The 17256-nt window shown below is 36.9% G+C and overlaps 1 protein-coding gene across 3 annotated transcripts in view; it reads left to right on the top strand.

Moving 5' to 3' along the window:
• Window positions 1-12689, top strand: part of ZNF800 (zinc finger protein 800) — a 50804-nt gene extending 38115 nt beyond the window's left edge. For all 3 annotated transcript variants that reach the window (XM_037137150.2, XM_053657089.1, XM_037137151.2), the window contains exon 6: window positions 9055-12689. In XM_037137150.2, coding sequence (XP_036993045.1) covers window positions 9055-9244 — 190 coding nt within the window. In that variant the 3' untranslated portion in view covers window positions 9245-12689. The remainder of the gene's footprint in view (window positions 1-9054) is intronic.
• The last annotated feature ends 4567 nt before the right edge of the window (window positions 12690-17256 follow it).

The raw sequence follows: 17256 nt of genomic DNA on the forward strand, positions 1-17256 counted from the left end.
TTCCTTTATCTTTACAGGATCACCAGACCACTGAGATACTGAGGGTAGTTTTTTTTGTTTTATTTTGTTCTGTTTTGACATTTTTTTAAATTTAGTGAAACCCATAGCATTTTATTTCATTAACCAGGTCCAATTCAATGGAAAAGTAAAACAGGCACCTCCTTTATCCTGGTTATATGTATTTTGGGGTGGAGATGACTCCTGAGAATGAAGGTTGTGATAGGAAATGATACTAAATACTTGTAAGAAAATACTGGAAGAGGGTTGCCAAACACCCTGTATGCCTAATTTTCTCATACTTCAGGGCTCTGCCCTATTAAAAATTACATCTAGATGCGTATTGATCTTGTATTTCAGTCTGGTCAGTGAGTTTTGATATATTACCAGCCTGTCATTGCTTCTTTGTAATATATTCTATGAAGACTATTTAGCAACCCAATATTTGAAAAATATTTCTGGCATTTTTGCCAAGTTACTATTTAAAATCCATCTATCACAAAAAGTAATTTATCATCCTGCTCCCAGAACTGACTCCCCTGCTCACTTTGTTCGGTCCATGCTGTCACTGCCACTTTGCCGATCACACGGATTTCTAAGTCCTGTTTCTTCTGTGAATTTGTGCTCATGGCCCCAACCCACAGTGACCTCTTCTTCTGATGAACCAACAACACTGAACTTATTTTTCATTTTCACCTTTTGTTATTATTGCATTATTATTTAATTGCAGTGTCACCGTGATTAAGCTTAAAGCCCTTTGAGACCCTAAACTAACAGTTTTACTCTATAGCATGTGGGGTTATGAATGAGGGAGTCCCATGTCCCCATTCTCTGTTCTCCACTCTTCATGACTTACTTTTACTGGTCTAAACTTGCTGTATTGCTTTACTTTTGGCTGCAGTGGTTCTGTTAATGTGTTGTGTTTATGAAGATTATGGATGATTTTAGGAGATTTTGGGCTAATTTAATGGGAATGAACAAAGGAGTGATCTTGAAGCTTTTTTTTTCTATCTCAGGATTCATTTTTAAACTACCATAAAAATTTTACCTCTTTATATGCTTTTAATAATATTAATTTATCAAAACATATTTTGAGAGTCCATATCTTAGAAGCAATTGTATATATAAAAAGAATTAACTAGACTTTTACTTTTTATTAAAATTAAATTTATTGGGGCAATGTAGATTAATAGGATCATACAGGTTTCAAGTGTGCATTTCTGTGGTATAGGTGTGTGTTGCACTGTGTCCACCACATAAATTCACACCATCTTCTGTCACCATACATTAGGCTCACCTCAGACTTTTACTTTTGATAGAGAATAGAAAGGTGATAAACATTATCAAGTTCATAAATATGAATTTTCTTCCCGGACCTTCTTGCTTATTATGTTGTTTTAGTCTGGTAGGAACAGAGCAGGCAGTAATATAAGTAATTATAATGTCGTGTTATGTATGTCACCACAAAGTAAAGCTTATTTTATTTAGCCACCTGGCATTTTGTATATGCCTTCTCTTGAGCCATAATTCTGTTGAATTGTAGATGGGACTTTAAGAGATTTAATATAACCTTATTTTAAAGTGGAGAAAATTGAGGTAAGTGATTGTACAAGGTCACACATGTAGTTAGTAAAGAAGTCAGGAATGGAGGCGATCTACCTCTTAAAGATTACTTTATTAGATGATAACATGTGCATGTCAGAAAAACAGTACGTAGAGGTGTACTGTGAAAGGTAAGTCTTTGTTCTACTCCATTCCCACTTCTCTCATTCTCTTCCCCGGAGTCAGCAGTTCACTAGTTTCTTGGACTTTCAGGAGCTGCTCTATGGATATATACTCATATAAATATAATTTCCCTTCACACAAATGCTAGCATATTGTACACACTTTTCTGTTCCTTGTTTTTTATCATGTTTTAACACTATGTCTGAAAATTGTAGAACCCAGGTATTTTTATTCCTTTGTCCATGAACTTTCCATTTTTTTACTATATTGCCTGTCATTCAGGTATCCAGTTTTTGTTAATGGAAATGAACAAAGTGTTAAATTGTTCTTTGTTTCTAGCATATCATGTTGAGTACCTCATCTGCAATATAATGTATTTCACATTTCTTCCCAGAAAGATATTGTGGTTATTGACTTATTTTATGATAAATGTTGAAGTTAAAAAAATCATACATGAAACGTATATAGTAATTACTGCTAGTTACCAAAATGACTTATTGGGATATTTTCTTTTCCATTTGATAAAGAAATGGCAAGTGAAGTTTTCAGGGAAATCATTTACCTTTAGACTTGTGTAAAAACCTCTGTGGTATGTACAAAACAGTTTAATAGCTCAGTGCCAGTGAAAAGCAATGATTTTATAAATATCAAACTACCAGTGTTTATTTTCTAGATTTTAAAACTCCACTCTCATATGAAAAAATAACAGAAATAATTTTTATGTTTCTTGAAATAGTTTTTAACTGTATCTTATAGAAATATATCCTTAATTTCGATCATTCTTCATTTATTTTGGCCAAGTTATCTGTTAATGCAATTTTCACTTTATTTTTCAGAGGTTATTGGTACTTACCAGAACTGTTTGATTTTATTTTTTTAAGGTTTTTAATTTATTTTCAGAGAGGGGGGAGGGAGAGAGAAAGAGAGGGAGAGAAACATGGATGTGTGAGAGAAACATTGATTGGTTGCCTCTCACACATCCCCAACTGGGGACCTGGCCTACATCCCAGGCATGTGCCTTGACTAGAATTGAACCAGTGACCTTTCGGTTTGCAGGCCAGCACTCAATACACTGAGCTACATACACGAGCCAGGTCCAACTGCTTGATTTTAGATCTTTTAAGGAAACTGTACCAAAAAATACAAATTATTTTTTAAAATGTGTCTCATGCCAAATTTCCATGATAGCATTCATAGAGGTTAAGTACTTACAGTGGGGCTAAATAATTTAGTTATTTAGTTACCCAGCATTCTCCCTCCCTAAAGATGGCAGGACTTCTCAGTGTATTATTTACTGAGTAATTCTCTTTGAAAATTGTATTAATTATAAGTCCACTACTGATTGGAAAAAAGTTAACCAGATTAAAAGTATTTTTCAATAATACCATTATGATAGTTAAAATTCATTTAGTGGAACATGTAAGATTGTATTCTTGAGGTACATAGCATTAGTTAGTGCAGGTTTTGTGTGTGTTATCCTCAACCCTTGACATGAGGTCCTATTGGTTCTTATTGCATTCTGACTTTGTAATTCTTGGTGTGAGATTGTGACTGCAAGTTTTGTCAGGACTTGTGATGTCATGTTAGGACCTTGCTGTATATAGATCTCTCTCCTATGGAGATGTTGTCAGAAAACAATGACAAAGAAAACAGGAAAAAAAAACACACTGAGAAATTGCGTATTATATATATTTGTGGACATGGGAAATATTTTGATGTTTTATGTCTTAAGTTCTGCTTGAATTTTTTTGTTTTGGTGGCAGATTCTTTTAAAAGTGAAACAAATACTTGTTTGTGCCATTAAAAAACACATTCAGCCCTGGCTGGTGTGGCTCAGTACTGGGTTGCGAACCAAAGGGTCGCTGGTTCGAGTTCCAGTCAGGGCACATGCCTGGGTTGTGGGCCCGGTCCCCAACAAGGGACACAGGAGAGGCAACTGTACCTTGATGTTTCTCTCCCTCTCTTTCTCCCTCCCTTCCCCTCTCTAAAAATAAATAAATAAAATGTTAAAAAAACAAAACAAAACCCACACACTCAGCCTTATCCTTTGTAAAAACTAAATTCTAAATTCACAAGGTGGTGCTCTAGAACATGGAGAAAAAACACTATGTTTTGTTCCCCCCTTTCTCATCATTTCCATTTCTAATTAAATGGTTCTTTTGTGTGCATGTGTGTGTGCGTGGTTGCATGTACATGTTTGAAATCATACAGCGTTATAGTTTGAAGAGGTGAAGAGCAAGACAGAGAGGGCAGGCTAGCCTCCCTGCCAGGCCTCACAGGTAACTTTGATGTGGCCACTGTGTTCTAAGGTTGGCCCTGATTATTGGTTCATCTAGCAAGGTGACTGGGTGTGAGAAGACTGTGTCACACTAACTAGCCTCATAGATAATGGGGTATAATGACTGCAATGCTAGTTTTTAAAATTTGCAATGAGAGGGATCAGGCACACTTGCTTCTCATCTTTATGGTGTAATGTATTTTCTCCCAGTGGGCAAATCGGCTTGGAAAACTTAATTATGATCATGAGGTTGTTAGATGAGCATTGAGTCAGCTCTCTGACCAATATCAGCTCTTGTAGTGTGATACATTTATCTTTCCCACAGGATATACAGGGTGGGGCAAAAGTAGGTTTATAGTTGTGAGTAAGCTAAACAGAGTTTATTTGTGTATTATTATTTATTAATTATGTATTATTTTCTATACAAAGAACTGTAGGCCTACTTTGCCCCACCCTGTACTTGCCACTCAGACCAGATATTTTTCAGTTTTTAGAGCATCCTTTCTATTAGACCAAGGTGCAGATACATGGACAGTTTTTGCTTTCTTCTTTCTTGGTTTCTTTTCTTACAAAGTTACCATAGACTATCTTCTTTAGCACCTTTTTTTCCATTAGAGGTTAGTAAAATTGTGCTAATGTATGTAAAACATCCTAATGCCTGGCATATATGTAAATAAATAATAAATATTAATGTGGCCAGTGTTGAGTTCAGGTCATCTTGTTACTTAAACAATGTCAGAGAAAATCTTTTGTACCCTTTCTATAGATGTCTGATCTATTACATCTTTTACATTTTTATTCTTTAATTCTTTTAACTCCTTAATTTATCCTTAATGTTGAATCTGTGGGCTAATTAGGACAATTTGGGCTTTAGCTACTATTTTGTTTTTGAAATTTAGATTTTTATAAGATGTTAGTTTATTTGCTTCAAAATGCTGCATTTCCCACAGTTCCCCCATCTGTAATGTCAGTCTGATAGAAGAGATGATCCTCAGGTTACTGCTCACCTCTAGAATGTATGTGTGACTTTGTATTTTATCTGAGTAAATGATGTCAGTTGTAGTCCTTTCCATCTAATCATGCTTAACTTCATTTCAGGCTCTGTCTAAATTTTTTCTCATGGAGTGTAATGCTATTTAGAAAATAGCATCTGAAGCCTTAGAACAGTAGGATGGCTGTGGAATTGGGAGGCAATGATTGAAAAACACAGGGGTGGACATATAATGATGGTGAATTCAGCAATCAACAATGACATTACAGACCTGACAAGTACACAATTGACAAATCAAAACTTTCTGTGCAAATGAGTACAGATAGGACAAATGAGATGAGTCAGTTGGTCACTCCAGCAACAGTAAGCCTTGTTGGCCTTCCCCTCTCCATGCACGTGGGATGACTTACTCTTTTAAGAGCAAAAGAGATTTGTGAAAACAGGAAAAATTGCCACAGCTTTTACTGGTGTTTGTAAAAATACAGATCATGGTGTATTTTTGAAGCTGGTGGTCTCAGAACCACTCTGAGAAGACGCATGGATAGCAAACATTGTGGGAATTAAGAAAATGGGTAAATCATTTCAGACTGCAGTAATAAGGGAAAGCATATCAGAATGGCTTTGGTCTGGGTCTCAAGGGATGGGCATCATTTGACTAGATGAGAGGAAGACGCCCTTGTTTTTTGATGGGTGAAATGTCAAAAACATTGGTTGGGAAATAACAGTGTATGTTGGGGGTGCGGAGAGTCAGATAGTTTGGTGCCAAGGTTCTTAAATACAGTCTGTGAAAGAGAATTGAGGCAGTGCTTCTGAAAGGGCGCTATGCCATTTCTGTTCAGAGCACAAATGGATGAAACTGTTGTGCCTCTCCGTGCATCGAGCTTCGTGTTTTCATGTGCTCTGTGATGTCATCAAAGAATTCCATTTTGGGATGATTTTTGGAAACTGGAAATGGTGTCATTTATTAAAAATTTTATTTACTTTTAGAGGGGAGTAGAGGGGGAAAGAGAGGGAGAGAAACAACATTATGTGATAGCTTCTCGCGTGCCCCCTACCGCGGACCTGGTCTGTAACCCAGGCATGTGTTCTAGCCTGGGAATCAAACCACAGCCCTTTGGTTCACAGGCCAGAGCTCAAGCCACTGAGCCACACCTACCGGGGCATTAACATCTTTTAAATTCTCTCTCTCCTGTCTGTCTTTCTTTAATAAATATTCAAATGGGAGAAAAAACGATAGCACTTTGAGGGCAGATGTGTACCTATGATGTTAAAGCATACATCATGGTGGTCCTGCTAATGAGCAAAGGATAGCCACACATCATTGTGCCTTCCTGTTTTCCATATCAACAGTTGTCACCACCTTTCCAAAAGGTATTGCCAAGAATATGAATATTCCCAGGAACAGAATATGTTTTTCTCTCCCATACAGAAATTTGCTGACTCTCCAGAAGTCTTAATTGAATTTGAAGATAGAGGAAATAATGTGACTTGAACTTGAAATTCTTGGAGGAAGTTAGTGTTCTAGTACACAGGCTGCTATAACATGACAAAGCATGCTATGGAATTCTGCTTTTGTGCTGTGTACCCTTGAGTCTAGGATTTCAGCACTTGTTGCCATGGAGAAAGAAGTTGCACTTGATTATCAGAGATGATGTATTTGTTGCTGTGTCAAATGCCGTATCATAGTTTCAACTCAATAAGCCAAAATTCATTGAAATTTACTACTGAGCAGTTAGAATTTTTTAAATTAATCTTTTTCAGGAAACAATTTTTCTTTCATGAAAACATAATGTGAGGGAGGCACAATCTTTTTTAAATAATGTGTTTTTTTTTTGTTTTGCTTACGTTCACGAAGTGAAATAAAGTATATGGTATATGCATTTCTGTGCACGTTTCTGGAGGACAGAGTCCATGTCTTTAATCAGAATCTCAGACTGGTTTTTAACTCCCCTGAACAGCTGAAAACCAATAATTTAGCTAGTGTGGAGATAATGGGGTGCTCAGGATGAATTTGAGCAAAGAATCCACCAGAAATTAGAAAGCTCATGAAGAATATGATGGGAAGGAAAGCTTTGGAAGGACTGCAGAGTGGTGGGTGGGGTGGTTCAGGGTTTCAAGTTATCCCCAGGGTCTGAGTTCCTTTACACTGAGAGTAATGTTCTAGACAGAGCTTCTCAAAGGCAGGAACCTCATGTTTTTTCTTAAATGAGCAGTATTTGAGACAATGGTCACTCAAAAATATTGAATTAAGATGAAATCGCTGTGGATAAAAAGTTGAGCTGTATAGCACCAAACATAAATGCTCTTCCATTTTATCTGTATTTAATCCTGTTATGTTAAATCATTTGGTGGTAAGGTTTTTGGAGAGATGATGCTTCATAAAAAGCTCACACAGCTTCCTTTTTGTTCAGAAACAGTTGATTAATGAACTTTTAGCCTCTTGGATTTGTCAAATTTGTAAATTTTATTTCTGATTTTTTTAACTAAAGGTATGCATTTATACATGATAATTTTTATCCAGTACCTTCAGAGGGAAGGAAACTTGTGGGGTGGTGTGGTTTAAGTAACATTCTAATCAACATTCTGAACTTAGGCTTGCTCATCATTAGGTAAAATCAGCCTGACAACTCTGAGGGCACTTTAGCTTAAAACATCCTTGGACCTTAGGATGTATCTATCTCCTGTCAGTTTAGAAACAAAGCCCTGGAACCCCGCCTCTGTGTCATACTTGGGTAATTTTATTTCATCCTTATATTTTCCTGGAATAAAGTTTAGCAAAAACAGACTCCCTAGATGTTAATAACTTCCAGAATTTTTTAATTTGTTGTGATTGGAAGACCAAGATGTTAAGTATAGACTATAGTTTAATTGTAATAGTTTAGTTCTGCTCCTACGAAAATCTTTCAAGTTAAAGAGAAAATTATTGAATACATTGTTAAAACATTGGTATTTAAAGCATTTGTTCCAAAATGTGATTTTTTTTTTGGTTTTTAGCAAAGTTTGTGTTCCCAGGTCTGTGGAGATAACAAACCAAATTAGATGTTAGAAGCCTGGAAAGCATTTTTCTTCCCGCTGAAATAGAAATGTTTAATAGAATAAAATGAGGTATAACTCACAAAAGGGAGTAAAACTGTGTAATGGTTAAGGGATAAACTTGCTCTGTAATACTGAGATTTACTTAGAACCTTTGAGGAAGATAAAGTACTTAGTAGACCATTAATTCTTAAAATCTTTTGATGTCCACTTTGCTACACAATATAAAATAGTTAGATTTAATACATTTAAATTGGGAGAAAGTTTGGGTACATAAGAATGGAGTAAAATTCCTTTTATTAAATTAACTTGTATTTTTGTCATAAAAATAAAATATCGTATACAATTTGGGAAATGAAGATTATCTGCATCCTCATCACCTGGAGATAACCAGTTAACATTTTGGAGTCTTTTTCTCCATTACTTTGTACATGTGTAGTGTGTTGTGTACACTTAAGTATATACACACCCACACACACTACAAATGAGGATGAAACTGATTTTATTCCATTTACTATACTTTCCCATATGATTAGGTATTATTCCTCAACATTACTTTAACAGCTGGTCAGTATACATTATAAGAAAAAGACAATCTAATGAACACCTTATTATTAGTTACAGGATATTTCCAGTTTTTCTTCAAAATTTTTTTGCTATTATAGATATGTCAGTGAATACCCTGTATGAAAATTTTGTATTTATTCATGATTATTATTTAAGGGAGAATTCTGAAACTAGATTTTCTGCGTCAAAGAGTACTTAAAAATTTAAGAGTTTTGATACATTTTCTTAAATTGCTAAAACATGTGTGCGACTTCAATTGGATGCCGTTTCCTTCTGGTCAACACAAGTTATCTCCAGTGTCAGAGTGACAGCCAGACAACCTGTTAGGCGGAAATGCCATCACAGGAGTTTGGGTTTGCGACTTTTTGATGAGCTGGGAGGCGCCGGTGCTGCCTAGTCCCGTTTCTAACCGGCGTGTCTTTGTCTTTCTCCCTGGGGACTGCTGCCGCCTGTGCGGCCGAAGCCTCGGGAAGCCGTCGTCCCGCAGCGCTGCCGCCACGCGCACGGCTGCCCCGGGGAGCCGCTGCCCCTCTGGGGCTGCGGCTGTCACCACTCGCCAGGCCGCTGCCAGCTGCCGCCCTAAGCTCCGCGGGGGCGCTGCCCGGGAGCGCCAGCTCGCCGCCCGGGGCCTACGGAAGCCCGCGCCCCCTTGAGTGCCACCTCCCGGCCACCGGCGGGATGACGCCAGCACTGCACACGGCTCCAGTACCTCAGGCGCCTCACCGTAACTCGCCTCTGTGCCCGCCTGCCCTCCAGACCCTCTGTCGTCAGCAAGCTCCCCGGTGCCTGCGGATTTCACAGACCCCCCCTCACCCCCTGGCTTAGGCGGAACCTGGTTTACCCTCTAACTCCCTCTGCAGACCTTCAGGAGGACCATGTGCCTTAGGGCCCGGTGGGTGGGGAGGATGGTTTTCTTGCCAGTTGTTGCTACTCACAGAGCATTACATCCTCTTGCTGCCTGCCAAAATCCTGGTGTCTTTGAGAATCTTGCCCCTGGACCAGGGATGTCCAACCCGGGACCCACGGGCCTCATGAGGCTCAGGATGGCTGTGAATGTGGCACAACACAAAATTGTAAATTTAAAACTTTGTTTGTGATTACATGTTGCAATGTATTGAATGTGTGGCCCAAGACAGCTCTTCTTCCATTGTGGCACAGAGACACCAAAAGGTTGGACACCCCTGTGAATACCATCCTCTTTCCCTCCTAATAATTTATCAACTGCTTAGTTGCTTTCGTTATTAGTTCTTCCAAGACTAGCTCCCATTTTAGTCTTTGCCATCTCAAATCCTCTCACCAGGTCGCTACCCCCAACCCCTCCACCGTCTGCCAGAAGATTGTTTTTGTAGTGCACAAATCCTCAGTGACTGGGGCCATGCTCCCAAGGACTGATTTTTTCTCTGTACTGCCACCCCAGGGAACCCACTTCTGCTGGGTTTGCACTGAAGTGTGCTTCTCCCAGACTATCAGCCTATTCCCTGTGCAAGACTGAGCACAGTGAGGGTATTAGTGATGGTCCATTCATGTGGAACGCTGGACTCTTCTAATGAACAACTTTGGCATGGGAACTCCTCAGCAGCCTGGCTGAGACTTTCTTAGAACTGTGTTGGGTGCAGTCTAAGGCTCTTGCCCAATCCCTGCCTCCTTTCATAGGTGTCAGACTTCCATTATGGTGTGAAGGCCTCCCCCTCCTTCTAATTCTTCCCTTTATACTCCAGTGTGATGTTCCCTCAATAAAACCCTTACAAGTTGAACCCTGTCTTGGTGTCTGCTTCTAGGGGGACCTGAGCTAACACAATGTCAGACATTCCACTCTGATCACCATTGTTCTATCTTGGCTCCCTTGTTCACTGACAGCTAATTTATTAATTTTTTCCACTATGTATCAGCCCCTTCTTGGATTCACATCCTTCCTTTCTAGCCTAGAGCCCATGGTCCATCATTATAATCATTCTTCTTGAAACATATGCTTTCAGCAATCTTGAACCTGAATTTTTTCCAATTTACTTTCCTGTAAAATCCCAATGCTGGATGAACTTTACCATTTGCCTTTCATGTGCCTGACTGAGATAAGCATTTTCTTCTAGAAAAGCACACAATGTAGCCAACCAGTTTTACTCTGAATTTGTTATCTCAAACTTCAAATTGGTGCTATTGTTCCTACTGTAGTATCAGTTTCTCATTTCTAAAACTACTATTTATACTTTTTGGTCTCTCCTCAAAATTTTCTGATCCCTTCCTCCCAGTTTACTTCAAATTTCATTTGGGAAATAGAAGGTATTACATACAAACTTCCTCAGCTTTCACCACAAGACCCCCGCCTCTGCTTCATTCAAGGTACTGCCTCGAGGTACCTGGGTAACCATCTTCATCCTTTTTTTGACTATGAAGGAAGTTTCCAAGATTAGTTCCTCCTCTTGAGCTCTGGATCTCATCCCCCTTGCCTTTTCAAGAACTTTTCTCCTTAGGTTATCCCCTTCCTTCTGTACCATCAGTCTGTCTCGAATGAATCGTTCTCATCAGATTGCAGACATGCTCCAGTGTCCACCATCGTAACTAAGCGTCCCCTCGTGTGCATCTTTTCTTCCATCAGTGACATTTCTCAGCTCTCTTTCATAACCAAATTTCTTTATGGAATTATCCTTATATATTGCTTCTATTTTCTAACCTATCCACAGGTGACTTCCACATCACCACCACTGAAAATATCATTGTTAAGATCACCAGTCAATTCCATATTACTCTCTCCAAAAGGGTATTTCCTGTCCTCACCTTGATTAGTTTTTGCTTCTTTAAATGTTTTCTATTCATATCCAAGGCATTATTCTCTCCTGGTTTTCTTGTTTCACTGATCACTCCTCAGCATTATGCTACCTATTTCCTGCCTAAATTTGAAAAGCTGAGGTTTCTCACCTTCATTTGGGCCCCTCTTTTCTTTCTCTGTCCTTTCCCAGGATGATCTTATCAGTTTTTATAGATTTAAGTATGCATTTATGCTAATGAGTTTAAAATTTGTTTTCCACTTTGAACTTTTCTATAAGTTCTAGACTCAAATGTGTAATTGCTTGCTCAATATCTTCCTTTGGATGATACAGATCTCTCAAACTTAACATGTCCACAATTTAATTCCTCATTCTCACCCCGAACTTGTTTCCCCTATTTTTTCCTTAAACAGTAAAATAGCACCACCATCCAATCATATGCTCAAGCTAGGAATCTAGGCATCACCTTTGATTCTTTTCATGGCCTCTCCTACATCAAGTAGACCAGCAAAATCGATCTGTTTTACCCTCAAATATATCTTTAATATTTCTGCTGCTTTTCATTTTCAATGTTATCAATCCTCATCAATATTTTTTTCCTACCTGACAGCCAGTCCTTCCTGGTCTCTGCTCCTGCTCCTTGACCCAAGACCCACTTCTTGATAGAGTAGCAACAATGGCTTTACTCATGAATTGAATGAGTAAAGCATTGCTCATGAGATAAAATCTGAACTCCTTACATGGCTCATAGAGTCCTGCATAATCTGACCCTTCCCTGTATCTCGAACCCCACGTATGCTGCTCCGTTTATATTTTCTGCACCTCAGAGGCTTAGTAAGCGCTGTATCTCTGCTTAAACTTTTCTCCTTGGCTATTCTCTCCCCCATCACAACCTTGTCTTTTGGATAACAGTTGAAATACATCATCTTAAGAAAGGCCTGCCAACAACATTGATTGAAAATAGCCTCTGACCTCCCATTTACTATCTCAGTTCTTTTCTTGGATTCCTTATCTCAATTTGTAACTTTATTTATTTGTTTATTTACTTTGTGTGTGTGTATGTGAAGAGACTGTGTCTGGAGGTCTAGATTCTTCAACATTGTATTCCCAGCCCCTAGAACAATATTGGCACATGTTAGGTGCACAATAAATATCTGTTGAAGGAATGAACAATCTGCTAATTTTTCTTTTGGGAGTTCACTTTTTATTGATTTGTAAGAGCTCTTTATATATTACAACCACTACCCGTTTGTTTATTCTGTAAGCTGCAGACATTTTTTCCCTTTGTCATATATGTATCAATTTAATTCATGATGTCTTTGATATACAGAAATATTACATTTTTCATTTACATAAACTTATCTTTTCTTTCATGATTTCTGTTTTTTGGTGATATGTTTTTTAAAAGTCTTCTCCGTCTCAATGTTAAATAAGTATTTGTGTATGTTTTCTTTAAATTTTTTTTAGATTTAAATCTTTACTCCAAATAAAATTTATTTTTGATATAGATGTGATTAAGACTATAAATATTTATTTAGCTGATGCATCATTGTTTATTGTAAACTCTCTCTTCCACTGTTTTGAAAATTCCATGTTTATCAAATATTAAATTCTTACATATATTTGGGGTGTTTCTGGATTTTATTTGTGTGTTTGTTCATTTTTTGGTATCTTTTCCTGAAACTTGCTGTCATTTTACAATGTCATTTTAAAATTTGCTTTATTGTGTGATTATCTTTTTAATGGAGTAAACATTGTTCTTTTTCAAAATATTTTCATCTATACTTGTACATTTCTTTTTCAAGGTAAACTTTAATTATATTTTGGGCAGGTTTCAAAAGAAATTCTACTAGCATTTTGTTTGGAATTGCTTTACTGTTATAGATTTGTTGAGTTAGAGTTTGCAATCTTTGTGATATTAATTATTCCATTCAGGAACTTTTCAGATGTCAAGGTAATTGAAGGTTTCTTATATATTCCTCAGTAATTTTGTAGATCCCACATATTCTTATTAATAATATTAATAGGTGTTTCATATCTTTGTTGAAGTAATTTTCTCATTCTGTTTTATAACCAGCTGTTCCTTGCAGGGTCAACCTACTGATTTTTGTATTTGGCAACTTTTCTGAACTCTTTTATTAATCCTTCTAGTTGATTCTCTTCTAAGTAGACAATTTGAAGTATAATTAATGATATTTTCTCCCTTTCTTTACAATATTTATACCTCATATATTAAATAAATGATGCTATTAATTTCATCTTATTCCTGACTTTTTAGGAATGCCATTAATATTTCATCAGCTTCTAATATTAGCTGTTGGAGTAAAATAAAAGTCTTTATAAGATAAAGAAAGCTGTTTCCTGGTTTAAGTATCCTAATCATTTTATTGAAAGTTGTTATAAATTATATTAAAAATATTCTGGGGTGCTAGAAGTTACCACGTGGTTTTACTCCCTTAAATAAAATTTTCAATATTGAATTATTTCTGCATGAAATGCATCTTGTTTCATTAGTGTAGGTTTTTTCCTCTTTCAATATAATAATACTGAATTCAACTTTTTACATTTTACTTAGGATAATTGTATTTATACTCACATATAAAATTGGACTATAGTTTTACATTTTTTAATTCTATTTTTATGAGATTTAAAAAAATCCCTCCTCTGGATTAGTATAGGGTATAGGAATTGCCTATTCTTCGATGGTTTGGAGGAACTTATCCACCGCACTGCTTAGGACTCAGGCTGGTTTTAAGGGTGTGTGAGTGGAAGTTCATCTCTGAAAACAAAGTTTTTCCTCTGTGGTTTTTGGCTTAGACAGATTAATTACTAATTCTTGAGTATAAATTAAAAAAATAATAATTGTAAAAATCATGCATTTTTACAGAATTTTAAAGTTTATTAGTAGACTCCTATAGTAATGAAAACATTTTGTCTATATTTGTAGTTATAACTTCTTTCTCATTTCAAGTATTTTTAGTTGCATTTTTCTTTATTAGACTTGCTAGTCTTTTAAAGGAACTAACAGGTATTTTATAAATTATATTTTTCTATTTTTAACATCTTTAATGTAATTTTTACTCTTTATTAATTCCTTCTTTATCCCTTTAAGTTTATTTTATTGTTTTCTTGTAATTGATGACTTAGTTCATTTATTTTAATTTCTTATTTAATAACAGGACACATAAAGCTATAAATTTACCTCTGAGCACAACTTTGCATCTCAAAATGCAAAGTCAATGCATTTTGACTTTGATATGCATTTTGTTTTGATATGTAGTCTCTTAATTGTTGCTATTTTAAAACAACAGATTATAATTGCTATTTTTATTTCAGTTTTTACTGATTTTATTTAAGATAGCATTGTGAGGTTTTGTCATTGTTAATCCTATTTACTTTTTAATAAGAAGTAAATTTATTAATATTTATTTTGCTATTTTAATAAAAAGCTAATTGCATTTAGAAAGAGTGAAGTTATCTCAAAGTGGTCTTGTCTGAAGTTATATGCAAACAGCACCTAGAGCTCCTTTTTATATAAGAGCCAGCCATTGTGCTAATGCATGGTAATACACTGATTACTGACAACAGAGCTGTGGTATACTCCTAATACCAAACACATACTGGAATTGTGATTTCTATATACTGTCCAATTACTCATGTAAAAAACAAGAAAGAGCTTTAAAAATATTTACTGCATCAAAAGTCCTCAGGTATATAGAATTAAATGATCACCTAATAATTAGAAAAACTCATTAGCAAAGTTTACGAACTCAAGAACTATTTGAAAATTGTGAACATGTACTTTGACACAAAATTTTGGCATTACAACAGTTTTTCTTTTAGACTTGACAAAGGTAGTTCTAAAAATATTTAATCTTATAATTACAAATATAATTCATGTATGTAAAGAAAATAAAAATTACTTACTACTCTAAATGCAGAAAAAAATGCTAACATTTTATTGTATTTCCTTCTAGGACCATATCTGTGCAAGGCTCTTTCTTTTTTATAGAATTTGGTTCATTTTCTTTTGCAGCATTGTTTTGTTTTGTCACTGATTATTTATAAGCATTTCAAATAAGGAATGCTTACAAATAATCATTACATAAGGCAGTAGAGATGTTTGGGAATTGATTTATTTCAGTATTAGTAGCATTAGTACTGGGCTGTTCCCGCCATGGTTTCTATGCCCAGACGGCTTGCCCTTCAAGCCTGGTCTTGAAGACTCCCCTGATAATCATCCATTTAATTCCTTTGTTCCTCAAACTAGTTGTAAGTAGTTTCTGTCACACTCAACTCCAGCTGAAACAGTTATTTTGTCTCATTTGATAGTATTTTCAGGATTCTTGTGCCAAGAGATGTACTATGCATATATGTGGAGGTGCATGCCTCCTTTATACATGTTTGGGAAATATCACCTATTATTATTTGCCTATTTGGAGGGCCATAAAACACATTCTTATATTAAAGAGTCTGAGAAGTTCTGCATTAAAGAAAAAAGTTTGCCTTAAAAGTATGTTATAAATATTTTATTATTATAAAACTTTAGGAAACATTGATTTTGTTTATGAATTTAGTAATATCCTGATGGCCCTTTTGCTTGGCTTCTATACTCCAGTATTATGTCACTGAACTGGTATTGATGTTGTAACTTTCAGTTGATTTGACATGTAGAATAGATTGCTTTTCCGGTGCCTATTGTTGTTATGCACTGAGAAGTTAGTCCCAGCATGGCCTGAGGCTCTGATTGCGGCATTGCTCTCAGACCCAGTTCCCAGTTAAGAGAGGCCCTACTTTGGGTCCCATGCTGTACAGGGTTTGCTCTGGTCTCCTTTGGTCACTCTTGCTCTCCCAGGATAAAGGGACGGGGGAGCCTGGGACCCAGAATTCTCAGTCTAAACAGCTTTGCTTTGGGAGCCCCTTTGGTGCATTTATTGTGCCTTCAGTTGAACACGCCTAGGCCCTGAGGGTGGCCAAAGGATGGCTACTTGCCGGCTGTGGACAGGCTCCATCCCTTTTCCCGGCTTAGTGCTCCTTAGCTTCTCCTAGCTTGCCCAGCCTTGAGTTGGAGCATGATGTGGGAGGAGGGTAAGGGGACCTAGAAAGTTCTTAATGGACTGATAGTATTCAGAGTTGGTATGGAAGGCACTGGCCTGGGAGGTGTTTAAAGTGAATTTTGGTTCCTTGGATATTCCTAGGGGGGACCTTTCACCTGGAATTCCTCTCTGTGAGTGATGCACTCTCTGCTAGCTCAGGGTTTCTTGAAAAAACAATCCATCGTGAAGAGCCAGGTTTGTGTGTGTATTAAAGAAAAAGAAAGTAGTCATTTCCAGTGTTTTCCAATGTGCCATGGACCAATTAGTAGTTTTGAAAATATACAATACAAATGAATTTCTAGTAAAATTAAAACGATACAAATTAAAACACCTTAAATGATCATATTCTACAGACATAAAATTATTGTCAAACTTTGATAGCATATTCTAAAAGCTTACTTTCGGTTCAATATCATAGACAGGTCACAGCCTACAGACCAGAGCCAGTCCTTCAACCTGTGACTGTGTTACTTTACGTGGCAAAAAGGACTGTGGAAGAGGGATCTTAAAATGAGGAGATGATCTTGGATCCTCTGGTTGGGCCCAGTGTAACCACAGAGGCCCTTACCAGGGAAAGAGGTAGGAGAGCAGAGAAGACGTGATGGCGGAAGCAGAGGTTGTTAGGCTGACGTTGCGGACTGCCTCTGGAAGGTGGGGAAGGCAAGGAAGTTGTTCCTCTCTGAAGCGTCTGGAAGGCATACGGCCCTGCTGACACCTACAATTTGGTTTACTGAGACTTCTGACCTCCAGAATGGCGATATAATAAATTTGCATTGTTTTAAGCCACTGATTTGTTACAGCAGCGAT

The sequence above is a fragment of the Artibeus jamaicensis genome, unplaced genomic scaffold (genome assembly GCF_021234435.1).
Source record: "Artibeus jamaicensis isolate MK-2021 breed Jamaican fruit bat unplaced genomic scaffold, CSHL_Jam_final scaffold_3307, whole genome shotgun sequence".
NCBI classification, from domain to species: Eukaryota; Metazoa; Chordata; class Mammalia; order Chiroptera; family Phyllostomidae; genus Artibeus; species Artibeus jamaicensis.